Source organism: Notolepis coatsorum, assembly GCF_963971535.1.
Source record: "Notolepis coatsorum genome assembly, chromosome: 17".
Lineage (NCBI taxonomy): Eukaryota > Metazoa > Chordata > Actinopteri > Aulopiformes > Paralepididae > Notolepis > Notolepis coatsorum.
The window spans coordinates 86,047,250-86,074,484 of NC_140181.1; the positions used below are offsets into that span (position 1 = coordinate 86,047,250).

The window sequence follows — 27,235 nt, forward strand, 5'->3', positions numbered from 1 at the left end:
GGCTGCTCACCAGAACGTCGCAAACCGGAAGTCTGTATAATTGTATTTTTTATGTTTACAATGAACGGGTGGGGCTAGTCAAAGGACTGGACACGGGGACAAGTTAAACATGAATTAATTTATTATAACAGGTAGTTTCGAGTTGTGTGGACGCACCACAGGGCTATTCTATACGGCTTTGACGCTTCCTCCTCATCGTTGATTAGGGATGGGTACCGAATTCGGTACGTTTGAGGTACCGAACCGAAACACGTCGGTACTACCGAGTATCGAATCAAGTGAGAAACCGAAGAAAAAAAAAAAAAATTATACCTTTTTTTTATTTTTTTTACTTTTTTCTTTTCATGTCAACGTTCACACGCACAATATATGCTTACCTAGGATTTGACTTGATTCAACAACAAAGCAGTCGGAGCAATGACAAGCCGAAAACTGTCGAAATTGTAGTTATTTGAAGTTTGGATTTTTTTTAACGACTGAGGTAGGTAAATTAAATTTCGACAGTTTTCGGCTTGTCATTGCTCCGACTGCTTTGTTGTTGAATCAAGTCAAATCCTAGGTAAGCATATATTGTGCGTGTGAACGTTGACATGAAAAGAAAAAAGTAAAAAAATAAATAAAAAGTAAAAAAAATAAAAATTTTTTTATTTTTTTTTAATTTTTTTTTCGGTTTCTCACTTGATTCGATACTCGGTAGTACCGACGTGTTTCGGTTCGGTACCTCAAACGTACCGAATTCGGTACCCATCTCTAATCAACGATGAAGTACCGAAAAAAGGTACCGTTGGGTACCGGTATCGATTCACAGGTACCGGCAGTGTTCGAATTATGAGGGGGCCAATGGGGGCTCAGCCCCCATAGCTATAGTCTGAGCCCCCATAGTCAAGAGCCCCTGTGGGGGTCTCTCAAAAAATTTATATAATATTTTTTTTTTTTTTTTTTACGAATTAGTATTATTTATGTTACCTAAATAAATTGTTAATAGATCATATTTTTCTTTTCAGTTTTTAAAAGAACTGAGTAATTAATGTTGTGGAATAGGCTGCATTTCACCTCCAAGCCGCTATGCGTCGCCCATAAGTTTAACGCTACTGCAACCTAGTGAAGAAGAAGCAGCAAGCAGCTGCTGTAAACAGAAAGCTGCCGGTCTGTGTCCTGCAACTAAAAACATAAACACTAAACAGTACGCCACATGCCGCCAAAAAGAAAGAAAAAAAAAAAGGCTCAACCCGCCGCAAGGCTGTACAAAGCTGGACAGCTTTGGTTTTATAAAAAGGCCAAAGACTGACGCTGTTAGTGTAGCAGCTAGCAGCGCTACTGTCACTGAAGTTGACACTGCTAGTGCTAGTACTAGTGTTAGCTCTGCTGCTCCTGTGCGCAGTGCACCTGTTATTGTTACCGTGCCGGTTGCCACTGCCAGACCCAAGTCTCCACCACTAGACCTGGACTGCGCTGCTACTCAACCACCACAATGCTGGGGTCCGAGTCAGTGGAACTTTTGGAAAAATAAATATGACTGGTTATTTGCCAAGGAGGGATGCATTGGCTGCCTTCCATGTAAAAACGCCAAGATATTGTTAAATAAATCATTTGGAGCCCATTTGGCAGAGCAGTGGATGAATGGGACTGTGACTAGCTCTCAGAGCAAGAAGTTGAGGAAGAGAATATAGTCGTCACTACTCGCTTTGGATAAAAGAGGTCAGTGGTTTGAATCCCGGCTCTTCCAGTCTGCATGTCGGTGACATGCTGCAGTAGTTACTTTTCTTCTTGTTGTTCTAAGAAGATGCTGCTACTATTTTTCATACAGTTCTTGATTACCTGTGCACATTTGTTTATAACATTATTTATTTTGATTTATACAAGTATTTATTTTATGTTCATTTTATTATCAGATGATAATGTTACTTACTGTATCCTGATAAATGCTGCTGTTGTGCCATACAACTATTTATTTTCCATTAGATTATTTTGTTAGTTTTTGATTTATAAGTGCAGAGACAAATAAATGTTAATTCAAGTTCATAAATTTGGTCTAATTTTTCAAATTTAAATTATTTTTTCAGATGCAAAATGCAAATAAGTAAATATGGCATTATATATCAGAGGTGAGTAAGAAAATGAAAATTTTGATGGTTAAGAATGAGCCTGAATAATGACATCACACAATAGTCTAATGCATAGGTGTCAAACTCATGGCCCGCGGGCCAAATGCGGCCCGCCACGTCATTTGATGTGGCCCCCCAAGAGCGCCGGTAAAAAAATAGCGGCGTTAAAATAATTGTGGGTTAATGCGTTAATAAAGCTTTGACAGCCTTAGTTATTACACATTCTTACACATACATGTGTGTTGAACATCTGAGGTATTGATGAAGTAACAAAGGAAAAAAGCCAAAAGCACTTACTCCTCAGACATTCTTTGACAATTTTACAGCCCAAAATACAAAAAAGATCCAGGCGGAATAGGTAACAAAGGGTTGAAGAAATATTGTCTGAACTGTCAGATGCAAGCTGACTGTGTGACATAACCGAGCATCTCGCTCAATTGAATAAGAAGCTGTAGGGACACAAACAAGTCCCACCCAAAACTTGACCAATATAGTTGTGAACTGAGACAACCCTTATTTAGTTATTTTTGAGTACAGTTACAGTTGTGTGTTCATGCAGACACATAATAGCAATTTCATTACGAATTGAAAATGGGGGACCTTGATGAAGTAAACAAGTCGAAAGTCCTTCTCTGGTCTGCATTCCCTTAACAATTGTGTGTATTGAGCTGTACTGTACTGTACCCATTCTGCAATCTGTTAATTAAAGTTAATTAAACTATCTTCCATTAGTGGCCTCTGCAAGGTTGTGTGCAGCCATTTGTTTTTGTAACATCTGCTACATCTGTCCCACGTGTTCTTTGCAGCTCAGTTGTTAGTTCTGCCCTTCTTGACTGTGACAAAAAGGTTTTGAACAAACTTAATGTCATAGCTTGTATTTGATGATATTCTTCTTTGTTATTTACTTGAATGGTTTGATCATTGATTGATGGAGTAATATGGGGTTCTGATAAACTAAAATTATTTGTTAAAATAACATAAGCTAACATATATTTCTACATCTATGCAAATGCATATGCAATATGTATAACTTGAATAAGTAATAAATACAGAAACAACATGTTTAACAATATGTAAATGAGTAGCTACATTTATTTTACATTACATTAACATTAATACGGTCTTTGGCCCTTTGAGGGCAACCATAATGCTGATGTGGCCCTCTGTGAAAATGAGTTTGACACCCCTGTAGAGAGGAACTGAGGAGGGTAGAAAGAAAGAGAAGTCACCGCTGCTCTGTGAAAATGAGTTTGACACCCCTGTAGAGAGGAACTGAGGAGGGCAGAAAGAAAGAGAAGTCACCGCTGTAGACAACAAGTGACTCAATTTTGGATCTAGAATTCTTATTTCTTGTGATAATATAAATTAGATTGGGAGAGTAGCTTAATATAAGCCTAATCTACTGGGGGAAACCTTGTTTTAACCTTTGAATAGACTGCTACCTAATAAGGTATTACACTCTTATCTTATGAGCTTGTATAGCACATCTGCAGACATATTGATCTAGTGTGTAGACTATTCTCTTATAGCCAACTTTTGTCATCACGACTTTATTGTTTTACAGGATAATATACTGTACCAATACTGTAGATCTGTCTCTGGGTACTTCTTCTCTTCTCTCATTTCTGGACTCTTTTTGTATCACAAACAGTACTGTATTTGCAAATCTGGTATGTCATAAATGTATCTGTACTGTCTATCTGTATGTCGTGTGTGTCATATATGTTATGATGAATTGAAAATGGGGGACCCTGAAGTAAACAAGTCGAAAGTCTTTCTCTGGTCTGCATTCCCTTAACAATTGTGTGTATTGAGCTGTACTGTACTGTACCCATTCTGCAATCTGTTAATTAAAGTTAATTAAACTATCTTCCATTAGTGGCCTCTGCAAGGTTGTGTGCAGCCATTTGTTTTGGTAACATCTGCTACATCTGTCCCACGTGTTCTTTGCAGCTCAGTTGTTAGTTCTGCCCTTCTTGACTGTGACAAAAAGGTTTTGAACAAACTTAATGTCATAGCTTGTATTTGATGATATTCTTCTTTGTTATTTACTTGAATGGTTTGATCATTGATTGATGGAGTAATATGGGGTTCTGATAAACTAAAATTATTTGTTAAAATAACATAAGCTAACATATTTTTACATCTATGCAAATGCATATGCAATATGTATAACTTGAATAAGTAATAAATACAGAAACAACATGTTTAACAATATGTAAATGAGTAGCTACATTTATTTTACATTACATTAACATTAATACGGTCTTTGGCCCTTTGAGGGCAACCATAATGCTGATGTGGCCCTCTGTGAAAATGAGTTTGACACCCCTGGTCTAATGATTAGAATGTTGTGTGATGTCATTATTACTTAGTATTAGACTAATCCTAATGAGATATTCCTCTAAATATGACTTAGAAAACAGCCACAATTCCAGGAAAAAAAATAGTAAAAAAAAATATTCAGGGGGCCCCCATAGCTCTCAGGGGATAATTCGAACCCTGGGTACCGGTACCGGTATCGGTTCAAATGTGAAAGGTACCCATCCCTATCGTTGATTGCCTGTAGTAGCTGCATCTAACGTTAGTAGCTAACGTTAAAACTAACCTAAAGTTAGTTGTTCACCAACAATCTCAACATTTGTTTTATCATTAGCTCAAAAACACAGAACCGGACGAGACAAGTTGGCCGCTCATACGTTCTGCTAGGCAGCTAGGATAATAACAACAATACTTCCGCTCCGGCCCGGTCGGTGGGTTTCAAAATAAAAGTCTAAAACACCGGAAAAGACGTTTATTTTGTACAGCGTTTTCCTCCACGAGTACTCGAGTACATCATGTGATCAATCGATCTGGATTATTTTTGCCCATCCCTAGTTTATCCTGTGCTGAAGTCTCCATTCCAATAGAGATAGTATTAGGTAGGGCTGGGCGATATGACGATATTATATAAATATCGGGTACAGTTCATTAACGATACACTTTTTTAACGTATCGTGGATATCGTGATGTTTTGCCCAAGAGGATTGTGTCGCGTCAATCTGGTCCACCCCGTTCAAACTTTTGAACAACGCCGCTCCCACACACGCACTACTGCATCAAAGTTAGTACTTATGATTAACAAAGCCATTCGTTTTGTGGCATCAACATTATATAGTTACACGTTATATAGTTACACATCAGCGTATTTACCCAAACATAGCAACGTCCGATGACGACATAGATAGCAAGCGTTACTGTTCATATCTCAGTCCGTGCCGAGTTGTGCGTGCCCATTCTGCGGTCTGTTAATAAAGTTTTCAATCAGACAGATGTATGGAAAGGCTTTTATTATAACATTTGTTGCAGTAAAATCATTATGCCTCGTTGTCATGCTGCGGTGCGCTAGTAATCACTCGTCGGCTGCGGTGAGCTGTTGTTGTTGTCGTTGAGCTGAGCTCTCGTTAAAATCAAGGAGGGCATTCAGGAAGTAAAAAAAGAATAGTGCTGCTTGCCGATTGGTGCTAAGAACAGCAGGGCGGGTACAAGCGGTGTGACGTAATTGGCAGACTCGACTGTCAATCAAAATTATTCCGTTGCCGGCTGAATGATTGAATGAATGAACGTTATTAACGATTGCACAATGGGTACAATACAGTACAGCTCAATACAACAACAGTGGACTGACTGGAGGATGAAGACCAGAAAAAGACTTTCGGCTTTTTTACATAAGGGTCCTCCATTTTCAATTCATCAAAACATTTAGAGACATACAAATATACAGTAGTTTCATAAAAATGCTAAAATCCTATTGATTGATTGATTTAAAACTTTATTAACATATTGCAGAATGGGTACAGTACAGCTCAATACATACAATTGTTAAGGGGATGCAGACCAGCGAAAGACTTTCGTCTTGTTTACATCAGGGTCCCCCATTTTCAATTCATCATATTTCATATCTAAATTATATAATATCTCATTGCTAAATATATGCAATATATAATCTAATAATCCAATAATCTAAATCTAATATATAATATAAAAATGCTAAATGCATGGGTATTTTATTTTGTCTTTAATGTTAGCTTGCAAACTCAAATACTGTCTTGGTAAGCCTCATAATGAATTGTTTGGGGAAAAAAAGAAAAACATTGTGATGCGTATCGTGTATCGCCGAAAGGTCAGAAAATATCGTGATATCATATTTAGGCCATATCGCCCAGCCCTATAACACTACCTCTTGCATACTGCACCTCATGTGACACTGTGAATAATGTGAATATTCCTCAGCTAGTCAGATAGTAAATTATATTGACCATATTGATCAAATTGTTTACACTGCCTGTGTTGTCTCTTACTACCTGTATACTGTGTTGTTTTACTACCTGTACCCCTCCCCCCCTCCCCCCCCATGCTGCTATGATGCCTGAATTTCCCCAAGGGGATCAATAAAGGAATATCTTATCTTATCTTAGTATTAGGGATGGGTACCGAATTCTGTACTTTTAAGGTACCGAACCGAAACACGTCGGTACTACAGAGTATCGATTCAAGTGAGATACTAAAAAACCTTTTTTCTTTTTTTCCTTTTACAATTTTTTTTAACCTTTTTTCTTCATGTCAACGTTCACACGCACAATATATGCTTACCTAGGATTTGATTTGATTCAACAACAAACCAGTCGGAGCAATGGCAAGCCGAAAGCGGTAGAAATTGTAGTTATTTGAAGTTTTGATATTTTTTTCACGACTGAGGTAGGTAAATAAAAATTTGAGACTAAAGTACAGAAAAAAGGTACCGTTGGGTACCGGTATCGATTCACAGGTACCGGTACCGTATCGGTTCAAATGTGAAAGGTACCCATCCCTAGATAGTATATATTTTGGTGTTTATTTGATTATTGTTTCACTGCCTTTTTTATTTATTACGTTTCCACAGTTTTTTCCTCATACTTTATTAACATTTTGTACATGGTACCGCAAGGTACATTAATAATACATGTACATGTTAAAAGGATGACACAAAAAGCCAGACAGAGGGCTTGTTTCCAGTTTCAGTTTGTTTTATAATAAACAATCAAACTGAGCATTTTCTTTATTTAGGATATTTAAAATGTCTTCCAATGTTAAATAAAGGTTAATGCACTTTGAAACGGTTTCCTTGCATTATTATGCTATTATTATATTAGTAAAAAAAATTAAAAGGTTAATTGCAAACTTTTGGGAAATACATTTCTCAAAAAAAATTATTCTCTCAAAACCGCAATAATATCGCTTATCGCAATAATTTATGGGACAATTAATCGCCCAGCAAAATGTGTTATCGTGACAGGCCTAGTGAGGGTGGAGATCTGGGAGATGCTTTTGCAAACTTCAAAGCTGTATTTATCACCTGAATTTGGCGACGAGTTTCATATTCTGAATATCCACAATGAGAATATGGAAGAATAATGAGTGGAGAGAGAGAATGACAGAAAAAGAGACGGATGCAGAGAGAGAGAGACTGATGCAGAAAGAGAGGCCGAGATAGAGAGACTGAGGCATAAAAGAAAATATTGTTTGGTTCCTGTTGGTTGTCAGTTAAGGCCATGGGTAGGTAGGGAATTTATTTTATTATTTTTTCCCACGGTGACTATGGATAGGGAATTTCTTTATTTAATTAAAATGTTCACAACAACATGGATGCATGTACTCTGCCAGCATGTTTAATATCCATAATACTAAAGGTTTGACTAAGATTTTTATGAAACTTTATTAAAAAATTTTTTTTATTTTTTTATATTTTTAACTCATAAAATAAATTGGGTCGCACCTGAATCGGCAGGGTCGGTCGGCAACCAAAACCAAACCATTTTTTCTTTTAGGCCTGATGCAGAGAAAGAGAGACTGATGCAGAGAGAGAGAGGCCGACACACAGAGAGAGAGACTGATGCAGAGAGAGAGAGGCTGACACAGAGAGAGAGGCTGACACAGAGAGAGAGGCTGACGCACAGAGAGAGGCTGACACAGAGAGAGAGGCTGACACAGAGAGAGAGGCTGACGCAGAGAGATAGACTGATGCAGAGAGAGAGAGAGGCCGACACAGAGAGCGAGGACACAGAGAGAGGCCGACACAGAGAGAGACTGATGCTAGAGCTGCCGCGGTTACCGCATTACCGCGGTATCGCTGTTACATCACGCCCACCGCAGAGTTTAGCTGAATACCGCATCACCACTGTTTTTTTATAATAATATTCTCAACCAAAGCAATGCAACGTAACAATTTTGATTGACAGTCGATTCTGCCAATTACGTCACACCGCTTGCACCCGCCTCTGCTGTTACCACCAATCGGCAAGCGCTTATTCGTTTTTTACTTTCTGAATGTCAGCCATTGATCAGAGCTCACAACAAAGCTAATAACGTTAGCTCCCCGCCGGAGTGGACTACCATCGCTCCTCAGGAGTACTAAACGAGGCATAATGATTTTACTGCAACAAATGTTATAATAAAAGCCCTTCGTTCTATACACTTGTCTGATTGAAAACTTTATTAACAGACCGCAGAATGGGCACAACTCGGCACGCTCTGAGAAAATGCTTGCCTTGCTATGGTCCGGTAAATACGCTGATGTTATTGAACGTGTAACTAGGGATGCACCGAAAATTCGGCCACCGAAAGTTTTCGGCCGAAAATGGCCAAAAATGGAAAGCCGAAAGAGTTTTTTCACCGAAACAGAAGCAACCTGTAACCTAACGCGTGTTGTTGTGATGATGTCATCAAAACGCGGATTCATTACATGCGCGCTGTGAGCCCTTCAGTCCTGCGTGATACTCCTCTTGGGACTCGGGAGCAATGCATCTCCTCGGGAGTCGCGCTGTTTCTATGTAAACTCTGCGCGCAACGAGTCCAATAAATACGTCTTTAACATACTTTATCCTTATTTACTATATGCCTGTTGCGGTTAATCACTGAGTGATCTAATATGCATATTATTCAGAGCGAGAGGGGGAGGGATTGTGTTTCTCACATTGACGCTGTCTGTCGCGCGTCTACTGTGCCAAAGTCATCTGGGGACTAGAAAGGTGTGCTCAGTAGAGCACAGATGTCCGTCTCTCTCTCTGTCTCTCTCTCTCTCTCTCTCTCTCTCTCTCTCTCTTTGATTGATTGATTGATAACTTTATTAACAGATTGCAGAATGGGTACAGTACAGCTCAATACACACAATTGTTAAGGGGATGCAGACCAGAGAAAGACTTTCGTCTTGTTTACATCAGGGTCCCCCATTTTCAATTCATCAGGACATATATGACATACATGACATACAGATAGACAGTACTGCTACATCTATACATTTATGACATACCAGATTTGCAAATACAGTACTGTTTGTGATACAAAAAGACCCATAATAATGATTATTTATTATTTAAGTTAAGTTTTGCCATAATCATATATTTTTCCATAATCAGGTAGCTGAACAACATTGGTAAAAAAAAATCTATTCTATGAATCATTTTCGGTTTTCGGCCAACTGTTTCCTATTTTCGGTATCTGTTTCGGCCAAGAATTTCCCATTCGGTGCATCCCTACGTGTAACTATATAACGTTAATGCCACAAAACGAATGCCTTTGTTAATCATAAGTAGTAACTTTATAATAATAATAAGAAGAAGAAAGGGTCGGGGGGTAACCGCCGGGCGCTACCACCCCTGCCCGCGACACCGAGTGAACAGTGCACGACCAGAGGGGAGACTTCGAATCCGTGTTTCACTTTCAATAACGAATGCGTGCTTGCCGAATCCCAAACAATATTCATGCTGCAAAGTCATCCTCTAAAGATAGACATTTAGACTAGAGGCAGGCTATATGCTATAAAGAGTAGACTACTAAAAAATTTATAAATAAAATGCATTCAAATTTGTGCGGTAAGGAAAACATCAATACCGCGGCAGCCCTAACTGATGCAGAGAAAGAGAGACTGATCCAGAGAGAGAGAGTCCGACACAGAGAGAGAGACTGATGCAGAGAAAGAGAGACTGATCCAGAGAAAGAGAGACTGATGCAGAGAGAGAGAGGCCGACACAGACAGAGAGAGAGAGACTGATGCAGAGAAAGAGAGGCCGACACAGAGAGAGAGAGACTGATGCAGAGAAAGAGAGACTGATGCAGAGAGGGAGAGAGGCCGACACAGAGAGAGAGAGGCCGACACAGAGAGGGAGAGACTGATGCAGAGAAAGAGAGACTGATCCAGAGAGAGAGTCCGACACAGAGAGAGAGACTGATGCAGAGAAAGAGAGACTGATCCAGAGAAAGAGAGACTGATGCAGAGAGAGAGAGAGGCCGACACAGAGAGAGAGACTGATGCAGAGAAAGAGAGACTGATGCAGAGAGGGAGAGACTGATGCAGAGAAAGAGAGAGACTGATGCAGAGAAAGAGAGAGACTGATGCAGAGAAAGAGAGACTGACACAGAGAGAGACTGATGCTGAGAGAGAGACTGATGCAGAGAAAGAGAGAGACTGACACAGAGAGAGGCTGACACAGAAAGAGAGAGACTGACACAGAGAAAGAGAGAGACCGACGCAGAGAAAGAGAGACTGACACAGAGAGAGAGAGGCCGACACAGAGAAAGAGAGAGGCCGACACAGAGAGAGAGAGGCCAACACAGAGAAAGAGAGAGACTGACACAGAGAAAGAGAGAGAGAGGCTGACGCAGAGAAAGAGAGACTGACACAGAGAGAGAGAGGCCGAAAGAGAGAGAGACAGAGAGAAAGAGAGAGACTGACACAGAGAAAGAGAGAGGCCGACACAGAGAAAGAGAGAGACTGACTGATTGTCTTTACTGTTATTACTAATATTATGATATTTTATTGCTTAATATATGTTATTGTTTCTATGTTGAACTTGCTTTGGCAATAAGTATGTTAACACTTTGGTTGTCTTGGGTTAAATTCATGATATACCATAGGTTGCCGGCTCTATTTGTCTATGGAGAAGTACCCCTTCTTTGCATGGCTATAACTTTTTAAATTCTATTGCTACATTGCCATTATTAGGGCCCATTCAAAGTCCTATATGTATTGTTCATTGTGTAGCAACGTTAAACTTTTTCATTCACATATTCATAGTAAAGTATGGTCTAATGTATAAGTATGTTTTCATCTCTTTCTGCAGCTTTCTCCAGAACGTGATCTATAGCCCCAAATGCATTATATTGATGATGCAATACAGTTTTATGGCAATCAGCGCGATATAAAAAATTCCAACTAGACGTACTTCTAGAAGTTACTACACGTCATCTGATGTTGACCGGATGGGCTAGGGGGCGTTTATAATTCCGTGGGCAGCGTTATACCAATCATCTAATGTGGGTCAAATGTTGATAATAGCAGTTAGTATCGAAGACGGTAACGTTACACGCTAAAACTCACCCCAGTCTCCGCGCGCCGTTGGGCGATCATCGTAGAGTAGAAATCTTATCATTATGGGATGTAGATTTACCCGGTCCATCTCCAGCTTGTATAATGGTATATACGTCCAAATCATGTTGTTTATCGAGTTATTGGCAATCGATCACTGTGTATTGTGACGAGCTAGAATGCCGGGACCTATAGCGAGTGCCCGGAAGTAATACGGACGTCCAGCACAACCTCTATGCCACTTCCTGTTTAAGCGATTGCGCCGATCGGCCACCAGATGGCGCTCCTGAACCGCCAGAGAGCTCAGTGGGTCCTCCTGGTGGATCTCAGGCCAGCGGAGGGGACATATGAATCCGATCGCAGATTTTTGAAATATTGATATAAGGACGCTGTAAAGCGTCCTCCGGCAACTTGAGCATGGCCGGCAATGACGTCTAAACACGTTTCCTGGCAGCCAAAGTGTTAATATTTCATGCCAATAAAGCCTATTTGAATTGAATTTAATTGACTGACACAGAGAAAGAGAGGCCGACACAGAAAGAGAGAGACCGACAGAAAGAGAGAGGCCGACACAGAGAAAGAAAGAGAGAGGCCGACACAGAGAAAGAGAGAGACTGACACAGAGAAAGACTGATGCAGAGAGAGAGGCCGACAGAGAAAGAGAGGCCAACACAGAGAGAGAGGCTGACGCAGAGAAAGAGAGAGACTGACACAGAGAAAGAGAGGCCAACACAGAGAGAGAGGCTGACACAGAGAAAGAGAGAGGCCGACACAGAAAGAGAGAGACTGACAGAAAGAGAGAGGCCGACACAGAGAAAGAGAGAGAGTGGCTGACACAGAGAAAGAGAGAGAGTGGCTGACACAGAGAAAGAGAGAGGCCGACACAGAAAGAGAGAGGCCGACAGAAAGAGAGAGGCCGACACAGAGAAAGAGAGAGAGTGGCTGACACAGAGAAAGAGAGAGGCCGACACAGAAAGAGAGATGCTGACACAGAAAGAGAGAGGCCGACAGAAAGAGAGAGGCCGACACAGAGAAAGAGAGAGAGAGGCTGACACAGAGAAAGAGAGAGAGAGAGGCTGACACACAGAAAGAGAGAGACCGACAGACCAGGCAGTGTGTGTGGCTCAGGGGAAAAATTAGACCCAGACAAGGAAAGAATGACAGCTGATTCTCTCAGCAAAAGAGAAACTGCTAAAACTTTGCCATGTACAGACTGGTCTGGGATTCCTCCTGGTGAAAGATCTTGTAAAGTGACCCCCCGTCGCCCATCAGTCATGTACCAAACCACAACGACTTCAATACAGCCGATTTAAAGGCCAGTTTTGTTGTGTGAACAACACAGCGATCTGACTAGTTCATTTAGTGTGTGCATCAGGTACATCTGGGTTTCTGCTATTGTTTTGGCTGGCCAACATGGCTGCTAAGATTCTAATTTAACAGCCAAATGTCAAATGTAACAGCCATAACCCATAACATGTAATACTGTGCTGTCATAAAGAAATGCATGAAAACATGGTTAGTTAGGGGAAATAATCTTATCAAAAGTACTTATCAGTCACACACTTGTCCTCTCTGGTCGCAGGGCATGGCAGTAGTCCACTAGGCATGATTCAATAATCCACGGCTGCCACACACTAACGCACTTTCAATGTAATATATATATAAGATTTATATTTTCTGACCAATTGAAATTCTAGACTGCCATTGGCCGGTATTTACCAGCTGACAGAAACCCTGTGTGTATGATATTAGAGGAGGCACAATGTAGGCTAACCAACAAACGTTAGTTTTCTACCTAAATAGTAATGCACTTTATATCCATTCATACATCCATATTTGCCTATTGTATTGAATGTGTGTGTGTGGGTTTTCTTTTATTTCTTTCCCAGTGCAAAATGGTTCGCTGCATCAGAAGGAGACTGTCCATGACAATGACTTTGAGCCGTACCTTACTGGTCAATCAACTCAGGTAAAGCTCTTAAAACTATTTTCCAAAGGAGATGATATTTCTGCTCTTTAGGGGGCTATATTCTTTGCAAGTAATAAACAGATGTACATTGAGGCTTGATGAAGTGAAGAGGCAATTCATGTTTAGTGAGAGGGAACATGTGCTATATATATGTAGTGATCATTCAATGCTTTGTTTAAAGGGATGGTTTACATAGCATAGTATCATACACTTGCTAGTAGAGTAAACGGTTCATAGCCATTAGCTGAGACTGAGAGTCCCATGGTTGGTTTTGGTGGCTGTGTATTTTAAGCCACACTACAACATGTAAACAAATGTTTTAACCATCCACAACAGAATACAACAGTAATTTATTTATTATAATAATGGCTTGGATTTATATAGCGCCTTTCACATACAAGGCACTTTACAATAAAAGGGGGATGGGGGAGAGGATAATGGTGGCCTAAACTGAGAAACAGAACAGCGCAAACGGAACAAAACAAAATTGAACAAACGGAATGAATAGGATGCTATTGCATCAGAGACCATATGCCTGGGTGAAGAGGTGGGTTTTCAGCAGGTTTTTAAAGTGGGCGAGAGAGTTCGCATTTCGGATGTCCATGGGTTCCAAAGGGTGGGGGCAGCGACACTAAAAGCCCTGTCCCACAACCTGGCTTGTGGTATGGTGAGTAAGCCTGTGTCAGAGGAGCGGAGATTCCAGGAAGGGGTGTAGGTGTGGAGAAGGTCGGATAGGTATTGAGGTATTTCCGGTGCTTCAAGACTGATGTGATATCTTATAACGGCAGTGTATCACTATGCACTTGGTTCATGCGCTTCTGGTCTGAGAGAAGAATCTAGAGTCGAAAATACATAATGACTATTGTATTCTGTTAAAACTAGGGATGCTCGATATTGGCTTTTTTACCGATACCGATATACCGATATTGTCCAACTCTTAATTTCCGATACCGATATCAACCGATACCGATATATGCAGGGTCCCCCCCCCCCCCCCCCCCCCCCCCAAAACGGAATAATTTCAGGTAATTAACATTACATATTTCTTGTTGTGGAATTAACACAACATTATGCATACTTTTGACAATAAATAAAATCAGAATTTGTTCTTACTTGCTTGCCTGGGTAAATAAAGGTTATAGAAATGTACAAACAAAAACAAAACAAAAAATTTGAAAACCGATACCGATATTTTCCGATATCACATTTTAATGCCGTTATCGGCCGATAATATCGGTAGGCCGATAATATCGGACATCCCTAGTTAAAACTTTTGTTTGTTGTGATGTGGTTTAAAATATATTTGTTTATGGTCGCTAGGGCTGCAACGATTAGTCGACATAATCGACGATGTCGATTATAAAAAATCGTCGACGAGGAATTGTTGCGTCGATTAGTCATTAAAAAATATATATATTTATTATTTTTTTTATTTTTTTTGGGCACTACCTATCTTTGTGAAAGTGGCTTCTCAGCTCTGGTCCAGCCAGCTGAAGACTTCTTAGCTTAACATAACAGACCGACAGTAAGTTTGGGGGAACTAATGGGATAACTGGGGATGTTGTTTGGTCCTGACAAGAGTCTCAAAGCAACTCTGAGGTCATGCTCAATGTCCAATCTGTTCCTCTGCTCTGTCTTCAGCTGGACCAGAGCTGAGAAGCCACTTTCACAAAGATAGGTAGTGCAAAAAAAAAAAAAAAATAATGTATATAATTGTTTTTCGATTAGTCGACTAATCGAAGAAATAATCGACAGATTAGTCGACTACCAAAATAGTCATTAGTTGCAGCCCTAATGGTCGCCATGTGCTACCTGTGTACAAGTTTTAAACGCCAAGGAGTCTTAACTGACTGATGGAAATCAAAATCGTCTCTATTGATCCAGTATTGCACAAGCTGGCCTCAGCTGGCTACCAGGAACCAGACTGCAATAACGTTAATGTATTGAGGCAGTTTATGAGAAGAGTCCAAAGACTCCTTATTGATGATTATATAAATAAATGTCTGAGCCCAACCAGAAGTCTCTGTAATCTTACATTCGCTGCCTACAGCAGGTCTCTCTCTCCCTCTTCCTCTTCCTTCTCTTGAGGAGAGAAAAAATATGTTTAGGTATGGATGGTGTCTTTGGCACCACTTTGAAAATTGTCACCGCCAACTAGGGTTGTTGCCGAGGGACATTGCCTTCGGTGATTGACGACCTTCAGAGTGATTGCCTTTGCCGATGTCATGAGAATTATTTTGGTCGTTTCAACTTCGAAATTTTGCTAAATCAACTTTTTTTTAATTTAAGATGAGGTCGGACTCTGCACTGACAGATTTGTGTTCTTTGTGCTACTTTTATAAATGTCTATGATTTAAAAAGGTTTAAACTTTACAGCACTGACAAAGTTGAACAAAGTGCTGTGCAAGTCCCACAACATAAAAAAATAAAATTCTTTAAAAATAAAATGTATCTCGAAGCTTCGAATTAAAATCGAATCTCGGCCCCGAAGCTTCGAATTCCAAAAAAAGATTTGAAGGTCATCCCTAGTCGTTTGAGCCCAAACAACTTACTGGCATTTAAGCAGAAACCTGTGCCGTTAAATAGGCTTTGGGTTAAATGTGACGTGATCGATTTTTTTATTACTCAACTGGACGAACCGCGCAGTAACGTTCCTCCTTCCAGGTTTATTTTTTCAGAGGCCGGGTCGTATAATGGCAGTAATGTAGGAGAGACCTGTCCAGCAGGGTCGTATAATGGCAGTAATGTAGGAGAGACCTGTCCAGCAGGGTCGTATAATGGCAGTAATGTAGGAGAGACCTGTCCGGCCGGGTCGTATAATGGCAGTAATGTAGGAGAGACCTGTCCAGCAGGGTCGTATAATGGCAGTAATGTAGGAGAGACCTGTCCGGCCGGGTCGTATAATGGCAGTAATGTAGGAGAGACCTGTCCGGCTGGGTCGTATAATGGCAGTAATGTAGGAGAGACCTGTCCGGCCGGGTCGTATAATGGCAGTAATGTAGGAGAGACCTGTCCGGTTACGGAGAACCAGTGGTGTTTCGTAACTCGCAGGTGTCTCAAAGATATTGAGGAAAACACAGAATTGTGTCTCTTTCTCTCCAGATGCACAGCGTTCCAAAAATGTCAGTTAAAAAAAGAAAAAGATAGAATATATATTGTAGGCACACAATTAACCCTTTCACCGCCGCACTACCAAAACGGTTAACCCTTTCACTGCGACAATACACAGAGGGTTAACCCTTTCACTGCACCACGACGGCGACCGTCGGTTGTGTGATAGTAAAGGGTTAACCTTCTGTCGTGTGGCAGTGAAAGGGTTAACATAATTGTATCACTACAGATATGTAGGGCCTTTACATTATTTTACTACTGATGACGTAACGACTAACGAGGGGGCGTGTCCCGTTTCCTAGGTAAAGATTCCAACCCCTTCCCCTTGTAGCTCCGTTCTGAAGGGCCAAGTGTGGAACCACATTTTGTTGGTACAATTAGCAAGGGAACCCACAGATTTCTCAAACTAATGTTATGCTACAAAAGAACAAGAGTAATGCTGCCCAGCTCCGTTAGTCTGCTGCCTTATGTTAGCCTTTTAGCAAAATCTCAGTAAGATTTCAAACTCTGATCACATTATAATAAATCTAGGTGTTGTTCCACCAAAGTTATTATCTTCTGATTGTCCAAATGTTTTCTTCATGTACATTGTAGTCGCGTAACATCCGGCTATAAATTCGGCAGAAAGTTAAAATATTTGACTGTTCCTGCCTGGTATTATCTGCCGGCATCACCTAATCTTACCATCCTGCTCTCATCCACTAAAATTATATCCGGTTTGCCCTCTGCCTGAATCCATATGAACAAGACTTCTGGTGGGATATTACTTAATAAAAGCGACCTTTGGTTGTGCGTAATCATTTAGAGATGTTCCTAAACGCTTAGTGCCTCTGTTAACATTGTTAGAGGTCACACCCCTACCCGGAACACAGCCAGAACTCCGACCACAGGACTTGGTAAGCCAATGGCTATATGTATCGTTTACACTACTGGCAAGTATTTCATGGCTGCTTTATTTAAAATAATCTGAACTGTCCCTTTAAGAACAGTTTTGTTGCTTGGTGTTTTTTTGATTTTGAGAAATGTTCAAACCCATTGACTTGCGCTGGTGCAACAAATGCAAACAGTAGGGTGCATCCAATTTCTACAAGATACCTTGGTTGGTATTGAGGGTGATCAAAATTAGGGATGCACAGATCCGATTTTTTCAGCCCCGATACCTGGGCTTTGGGTATCGGCCGATACCGAGTCGAGTACCGATCCGATACCCATTGTTCAATTAATAAACTGTATGCCTCACTGTGTGGAAGAGACTGGGATCATTCTTTTGTGCAAGGCAACATCAGGCTTGACTTAAAACATTACTTTCCTAACTTAGTGAAACAAAATGTAACAAATTAACACATAATATAAATTTATATATATTATTATTTATTATTTAATTTATTATTACATTTTTATAAACATTTATTCAGATTTTTCTTTTATATAATTATTTGATATACCCGGTCCAGCTATTTTAGTCATATCGGGGCCGATATCAATATCGGATCGGTGCATACTGCATCCCTAATCAATATCAGAATCGCAATATGGTCTAGTAGTGGAATATCCAGAACACAGGAGGTGTAATATTTGTAAAAGGTGAAATGTGTGTTGAAATACCTTCTAAATTAAGTACTGCGTTACATAGGTGTCCTGGCCTACAATACTTTTTAAAAATCTGTACTTTGTTTGGTACAGATCCCTGCAAAAAATCACACCATGATCAATCATTTTAATAATGAGGCAGAAATCATATCCCTCTGATATCGTGAATCATGTCACAATCATAATAATTTTCTGAATCGTTCAGCCCTAATCTGAATCGGCTATATTAAGCCCAATCCAAAAAAGAATTTCTTTTAATAAATGAATGAATGAAACAATGTGACCACATGGGCTATAACTCAAGCAGAGCCTCGTTAATACAAAGAGAATGTAATGCAGTTCAGCAAATGACCTGGCTGGACGATAGATGGATAGAGAGAGTACCTGCAGTGACCACATTAAGCCTAAATCTTATATAGACTTAAGTGTCCACTTCTGTATTATTATCTAGGAAGATACAAAATATGGGATTGTGAGGCGATATAGGCAGATCAGTATTAAATTACTCTGATCCCTCACTAAGAGCCGACTGTGTTGATGTTCTCAAACAGTTAGTGACTTGTTATTGTTGTGACTTTTCTGTCTCCCATGGTTCCAGAGTAACAGCTACCAGTCCATGACCGACCCCTACCTGTCCAGCTACTATGCCCCCTCCATTGGATTTCCTTACCCCCTCAGCGAGGCCCCCTGGTCCACTGGCGGAGACCCCCCCATCCCTTACCTCACCCCCTATGGACCCTTGAGTAATGGAGACCACCACTTCATGCCGGACACGGTCTTCGGCCAGCCAGGGGGGCTTGGCAGCAGCATCTACCCCCACAGGTTTAACTTTTTCCCAGAGAACCCGGCCTTCTCTGCCTGGGGCACCAGTGGCTCCCAGGGCCAGCAGACTCAGAGCTCAGCCTATGGGGGCAGCTACAGCTACCCTCCCAGCTCTCTGGGGGGAACCCTGGTGCCTGACGGGCAGACTGGCTTCCACAGTGACACCCTCAACAAGGCCCCTGGCATGAACAGCCTGGACCAGGGTATGATCGGCCTGAAGATGGGAGGGGACGTCACCGGCCAGGGGTCGGGGGTCAAGGCCGTGGGCTCCGTGATCGGTGGCCCGGCAGTGGCGGCGGCCGCGGGGAATGGGGCCACGCCCATAGGCATGCCCCCGCCCAAGCCCACCTCCTGGGCGGCCATCGCCAGCAAGCCAGCCAAGCCCCAGCAGCTGAAGGCCAAGGTGAAGCCAGGCATCATCCCCGGGGCAGCTCTGCCTCCACCGCCCATCAAACACAACATGGACATCGGCACCTGGGACAACAAGGGGCCTGTGACTAAGGTGGCCACGGCCCCCATGCAGCAGCACCTCGGCATGCCCCACGGCCACGCCATGCAGCCCCAGCCCCCCATGCAGCAGGCCCCCATGCAGCAGCCCCCTCCCCAGTCCCTGGTGCAGCCCCAGATGCAGCCCCAGATGCAGCCAATGGCCTTACAGCACCAGCCTCCCCATCACCAGCATCACCAGCCACCCCCGCAGCCCTACCAGAACCACGCCCAGCCCCCGCCTCCCCAGACCCGCTGGGTCGCCCCACGCAACCGCAACCTCGGCTACGGGCAGGGCGGGCCGGGCCTCGAGAGCGGTGGTGGCATGATGGGCCTGGTCGGCGGCGGTGGGAACGGCGGCCCCCCGGGATCTGTGGGCGTGGGCCCGGGGGGGCTGGAGTCTCACCCGGTGCTGGAGAAGCTGCGTGCCGCCCACAGCTACAACCCCAAGGAGTTTGAGTGGAGCCTGAAGAACGGCCGCGTGTTCATCATCAAGAGCTACTCCGAGGACGACATCCATCGCTCCATCAAGTACTCCATCTGGTGCAGCACGGAGCACGGCAACAAAAGGCTGGACTCGGCCTTCCGGGGCATGGGCGCCAAGGGCCCCGTCTACCTGCTGTTCAGCGTCAACGGCAGCGGCCACTTCTGCGGCGTAGCGGAGATGCGCTCGCCCGTGGACTATGGCACCAGCGCCGGCGTTTGGGCGCAGGACAAGTGGAAGGGCAAGTTCGACGTGGACTGGCTGTTTGTCAAGGACGTGCCCAACAGCCAGCTGAGGCACATCCGCCTTGAGAACAACGACAACAAGCCGGTCACCAACTCGCGCGACACCCAGGAGGTCCCGCTGGAGAAGGCCAAGCAGGTGCTCAAGATTATCGCCACCTACAAACACACCACCTCCATCTTCGACGACTTCACTCACTACGAGAAGAGGCAGGAGGAGGAGGAGGAGGTGCGAAAGGTGGGTACAGTAATGGTTAAGTGGTCCATTTATATTATATAACAGCTTTTATCCAAAGCGCTTTACAATTTGTTACTCACACATTCACACACCAACGGTGGAGGCAACCATGCAAGGTGCCAACCTGCTCATCAGGAGCAGTTAGGGGTTAAGTGTCTTGCTCAAGGACACTTCGACACGCTGCCCGGGAGGCGTGGGTATCGAACCGGGAACCTTGCGATTACCAGACAACTTGACTGATTTGACAGAACAGGAAAACGGAGGTGCATTGGGACTAGGAATGGGAATTGACCATATTCATTATGTAATGCTCGGGTTGGAATCTTTCCACCCTGTTCCCAGGTAGGAATATTTGAATTATGTGTGAATATGGTAGGGCTGGGCGATATGGCCAAAAACGTTATCGCGATAAAGTTATTTTCATATCACTCGATATCGATAATTGTCGTCGATATAATTTCTGTCGAGTTTAATTAACTTCTTATGCCCGGCGCCGATGGACGGGCTATTAACACTTTCCGTGCCACTCACGAGATATCTCGCGTTTTTTTATAGGTGGTTGAAAGCCACTCACGAGATTTCTCGGATTTTTTTTTTTTTTTTTATCTGAAATTATTGCATCACGCGAGCCTACCCGAGTATACACGAGCTCCGCCGGAGATTATATGTGGAAAAAAGCGCCCCCTATCGTCTTTCAGATGACATAAGGGATTTTGGAATGGACTCAATGAAAATGGATGGGGGAAAAAATCTGGTACTCCACATTTTCCAGTCCACTGATCCAGCCGGGATTATCAGAGTTCATTCTGGATCCTCTGAGCCCCGCGGATCATGGAGTTCTACTGTATCGCGTTGGATCCATACACTTATCGATTTTTTCGAATGGTGATCAGGAATTGGAATATACCAGTTGGATACCATCTGATGTCAGGTACGGACTCTATGTTATCAGTGTTAGGATAATCAGACTAATTTTGATGAAGTTATAGGCTGTTTTGTGAATTGGACTCTTTCGGTTTCACTGTAAAAGTCCGAGAGGAAATCAACGGGGCGATTATCCGTGCGTGGCCCGAATGTGCTTGCGTGCACGTATAATATTGATCATCTAGCGTTTATTTGAAAACGATTCATAAAAAGACCGACGAATATCAACGTTGTGGAATATTCCAGTAAAGGACGATTTTCATAGAATGCTCCAGAATGGGCTGTTTTTTATCTGAAAACGGGTGCTTTTCTAAATGCTCTGAAACGGAAATGACGCGATAAAAAAACAATCTGCCTTGACAGCACTGACTGGAAAATAGTCTTTGATAATGCGATGGGCAGATTAGACACATAGCCATAATTTAAAACATAGATTAGGCGATATTAACGTTAACATTGGCGCCGATGGTGGCATTCAGCGGGTAAAAAGGAAAACCCGGCGTGGCGCTCAAAGTGTTAATAGACTCACTTGTTTTGCTGCTGCGAATGTCTCAAGTTGATGTCGTCATCAGTCCGCGCACGTTCTTCTACGCACCAGTGCATAGATTATTATATTCCACCAGGGGGCAACCTACCGCCACTGGATCATATGCATTATAAGAATGGAACTAACAGCCAGAGCAAGCGGTGTATCCCACGACAATGTACTAACTATCACCCTAAAATACTCCGTTCCGCCCCAATACATTGCAACGACGTCCACCGCATACCCCACACTAGTCTAACCGTTACCTCAGAATTCACGCCACACACCCACTCCGCACGTAAACTATAAAATAGCGGCGTACAAGCTAATGATCCTAGCCAGCCTTGTTTCCGAAACATCACCCTAAAATACTCCGTTCCACCCCAATACATTGCAACGACGTCCACCGCATACCCCACACTACTCTAACCATGGCCTCAGAATTCACGCCACACACCCACTCCGCACGTAAACTATAAAATAGCGGCGTGCAAGCTAATGATCCTAGCCAGCCTGGTTTACTACCCAGAGGTGCACCGCGGGTCTCCTTCGCTGTCGCCATCTCCTTCACTGATTGGTTGTTAGTGCGTGTGCTGATATCCAAGCTTGGAAAATCGATATATCGAAACTTTGCGACCACGTTTCATGTTTATTTCGAGGAAATAATTTATCGCGATAGTTATCGTTATTGTTTTATCGCCCAGCCCTAGAATATGGTCAATGACTAGTGGGTTAAGCGCTGCATGATGCGCTAGTTGACATAGGGCTGGGCGATATATGACCAAAAACGTTATCGCGATAAAATTATAAAATTATTTTCATATAATTCGATATCGATAATTATCGTCGATATAATGTCTGTCAAGTTTAATTAACTTCTTATGCTGCTGCGAATGTCTCGAGTCGAGTTGATGTCGTCATCAGTCCGCGCACGTTAGCAGTTAGCCGACAAGCGGAGTATTTCATGACAATGTAATAAATATGACACTAAAATACTCTCTTCCGCCACAATATATTGAAATGACGTCCACTGTATACCCCACACTACTATAAACGTGGCCTCAGAATTCACGCCACACACATACTCGGCACGTAAATATATAAAATAGTGCCGTGCAAGCTAGTTATCCTAGCCAGCCTTGTTTACTACTAGAGTCCTACCTCTCTACCCAGAGGTGCACCGCGGGTCTCCTTCACTGTCGGCCATCTCCTTCACTGATTGGTTGTTAGTGCGTGTGCTGATATCCAAGCTTGGAAAATCGATATATCGAAACTTTGCGACCACGTTTCATGTTTATTTCGAGGAAATAATTTATCGCGATAGTTATCGTTATCGTTTTATCGCCCAGCCCTAAGTTGACAATAGAAATACTAATTTGTTAACCTGAATTTTAACCTACATCCAGTTGTCTGAGTAAAGCACATTTCTGTGGCCTATTGATATAATTAATTTGCATTTCACATTTTGTATATATTTTAACTTAAGTGAACATCGGTAAGTACAGAGGTTGTATGTTTATGGTCTGTTACACCAGGGACTAGAAGATGACATGGGGGGGAGAGTATTTATTTGGGCCAAAGAATCGAAGATTTTAAATTGATAATTTTACAAATCTAAGTGATAATGTGTTAGGTGTTATCTCACCATCTTTGTTTCAGGTAATAATCCATTTATTTAAAATAATAAAATCACAAATAAAAATAAATTGTATTAAAATAGACCAAATCTGTGTTCTCTGGAACCCTACTTTGGGCATCCCTGGCAGACACAATAAAAGAACTATGGCAATTTCTTTATTTTTATTTTAGTCTATTTGGTTAGATGATTACATTGGCTAACTAGATTAATTGTCATCAACAGTGAAATGATTTAAAATTCTCAATGTTTTCTGATACGTGTGATATTTTGTCCTATTATTAGAAATGATTGTGTGACTTTGTTAACTTATTGTATTGTCTCTCTCTTGTGTCTCTCTCTCTCTCTCTCTCTCCCCCTTCCTTTTCTCTCACATCTACTCCTGTGAACAGACCTTTGAGCCTGCGCCGCCCATCCAGAGGGGCTCTCGGTTGGATCAGGTAAATCACCTTCTCTCTCTCCACTCTTAACGTTAAGTAATATTGACCATGACGGTTGAGAGATGATCGCTGTTGATCACTTGCCATCTGTGAGCACAAGATGTTCCTTTTGTTTTGTTTAGACCAACGCAGGAAGATCACATGCGACGCTGTCCTCTTACCGTGATGTCTCTGGTGTCTCATGATGTCCTCTCTGTCCTCTCTCTCCCTCCCCACAGGAGCGCCAGAACAGGAGTAAACAATAGAAGACATTATCCTCGGCTTGATCAACAGTTACACGAGGACTTTTGATTTAAAGAGACAGAAAAAATAATGAAAATCCAACCATGCCCTTTTCCCCCCCTATTTAATCATCCTGGTGAATCTCTGGCATCGTGGAGACTCTGCTATCTGCCCCATGTACCACCACCTCTTGTGCAGGGATAACGAGCTGATTTAATGTATTACCTAGCCACCACCACACTGTTTAGTTAAGACTTTTTCTTTTTCTTTTCCTCCGTTCTCTCCATCTCGTACTCTTCTCTTGTCAGACTGGGTTTGTCTCTCCTGCCCCCGCCCGCCCGCTCCTCCTCTTTCCATTTGAATCAGGGTCTGACTGCACCAAGGAGGGGAACACAATCTGCCACTTTATATTCCAGTACAATCAGGAACTGATGTGTCCTGCCCCTTTTTTGTCCACTGGGGGGCGACATTGCCATGCTTCAGAGGTTTTAACTGTGCCAACAGGGTTGGAGGATCCAAAAAAAAAACTGAAAAGAAATAAGCAACGTGGGACTTGGAACTGTGCGAGTAATAAAACTTCAATGGTTTATCTATTTTTCATTCAGATCAATGGGGAAAAAATCTATATTTTTTGGCTTACTACTGACAATTATCATTTCAGAAACCTGCTTTTCTGGAGCCTTAAATGTTTTGTGTTCTAGTTTTATCGATGACTTCTCAAGAGAACCGCTCTATAACAGTGACAGTGCTGGAGAAATCAGGGATAGTGTGATGTCACACAGGACTCGAGACTTTTCAGTGGAGGAATTAGCAAAAAAAACAAAACACAAAGGAAGGAAATGCAATGGAATGGCTCCTCCACGACCCGGAGCTCCTCCACGACCCGGAGCTCCTCACCAACTCTAAAAGAACATCTTAAAAATTGTACTATTGACATCCCTCAGCCACCCCTCTGCGTTGGGTTTCTTTTCATATAGATTGTCGTTTGTCCTCAAAGGGGTTTTGTATGTTTCGTCAGGAGATTCTGTTTGTGTACGCAATCCAGTCTGAGAGAATTTTTTTGCATCCACCATTTTAAATTAATTATTTTATAATTGGATTCATGTAATGATGTAATTGATGCATTTGAATGAATTGCTTGTTGCTTCTTTTTTTTTTTTTTTTTGGAAAGGGGAGCGGAGGGGGGGGGGGGTCACATTGGTTATCTGTCCATTCACCATCATTCTGTCTTAATCCTTTTGGTTTTTTTGTTTTTTTTTTCAAATTCGGTTTTGCTAAGTCTATCATGTCCTTCGTAATGCTAAGCTTTAACGTAGGATTCCTATAGTCATGGAGAAAGCCTAAAAATGTATAACCTAAAAATTAATGTAACTGATTTACTATCAAGAGTAAGAAGAGAAAAAGAAAAAAACAATGAATGAAAATGTGGTTTCTGTGTGTTTTTTGGTTGTTGTTGCTGAAAATAGTTTGTCCTAGAATGAAACCATTGATTATTATACACTAAAGTAATATCAGGTAATGTTATGGCGAAGATTGTTTTTTGATTAGGGGTTATATCTAATATATATATAAATATATATAAAGACAAAGGGTGTCTACAGTCTAATTGAAGAAGTGCAAGCTTGTGCATGCAAGCAGCAGTGTAGTCCAAGTGTCACGATTTAAAAGACGATGCAGCCGGTGGCTTGATTGTGAGGAGCGCGCGGCGATGTCCTGTCTTTAGTGCAAAGTTTATTGTCGTCATCATCCCCCCCCCCCCCCCCCCCCCTTCTCAATGATGTCACTGAATGGAGACTGACTAGCTCAGCAGGTTTACCCCCCTCTCCTGGTTTGTCCAAACTGTTACTTTGGTATTTTTGGATACACTTTTTTTTCTTCTTTTTTTTTTAATGAGGCAAAGGGTCATATTGGTAATGTAGGTCATGGTTGCCTTCTCCATGCCAGGGGATATTTCTTTGTCCGAACGTGTGTGTGTGTTAGTGTGAGAGATTAAATCCCAACATAGCTACACTATTAAATCAACACAAATGCCCCCAAGTCACTTTTTTGCTTTTCATTTGAAATAACTGATGTGGATGTAATGGTGACAATTCCATCTGTACAGCAATGTCTAGTCCATGTTGACTTATTCACATTTTTTAGTGCTTGATTATGTATGTTCATTGTGATCAGGTATTTCAAGCTTTTTCAAATCTGTTTGTTACAACTTTGTACTCCCGATTACTTTGACATTGAAAGACTTCTGCCCTTTGCCCTAAGTTCATCCTCTGTGTGTGTGTTTCACTGACCCCCCCCCCCCCCCCCCAGATATCTGGTTCATGTCTGCGTTGTATTTCCCCCGACCAGTCTAGCCCTTGTGATCGGAGCACTGATCACAAACCTCTCCTATAATCCTAGTCTCTTCTCTCTCTCTCTCCTCCATCGGTACCAGTCTGGTGAGAGCACGGCTGGTCTCAAGCAATACGGTGATTATGCCCCTTGGATGTTCCCACCTAGTACTGCTCCTTCCTTCATGACCGTTCCGTGCATGTGTAGGAGGAGGTGGGGAGGAGTCACGGGGGGCCTCTGAAGACCTGAGACGCAGACGTGCGGCCGCCTCCCCCTCAGGACGCATGCACTGGGTGTGTTAGTAGTACGGGGGCTCACGTGCACGTTGACGACAATGATTACTGTCTAAAAAGGATGTTTGCTGCAATAGAGAGACATGTCGGGTTATCTAAGAAAGTATATGTATCGACATTATAAAGGAGCAATGACATGAAATAATAAAGATAAATTGACTATCTTATAGGCCGCTGTTGTAGTGGACATAATGACGTGTAACGGTTCTGAAAGATCTATCTTGGTTTATCTTTATAGAAAAAACTGAGCCTTAATAAACTGTCCATTCAGCAAACACTTCGTCTGGGTCTTGAGTTTCAGTCTGTACCATGGTGACCCAAGTTTGAAATCGGGATGGATCCAGTGAATGCAGGTCAGTGACTGAATGGTATCTTCAGGTGTAGTTTACCTTGGACCCTGTTAGTTTCCTCTTGCACCTGGTATCTACTGGACCTAT

General features: G+C 42.2%; 1 protein-coding gene across 1 annotated transcript; it reads left to right on the forward strand.

Moving 5' to 3' along the window:
- The first annotated feature begins 13,372 nt into the window (after window positions 1–13,372).
- Window positions 13,373–25,317, forward strand: LOC311244372 (YTH domain-containing family protein 1-like). The gene is made up of 4 exons (XM_084333837.1): window positions 13,373–13,456; window positions 18,756–20,429; window positions 23,908–23,955; window positions 24,174–25,317. Exons 2-4 carry the CDS (start codon window positions 18,774–18,776, stop codon window positions 24,198–24,200), a joined length of 1,731 nt encoding a protein of 576 aa, XP_084189963.1. The 5' UTR covers window positions 13,373–13,456; window positions 18,756–18,773; the 3' UTR covers window positions 24,201–25,317.
- Window positions 25,318–27,235: the final 1,918 nt, after the last annotated feature.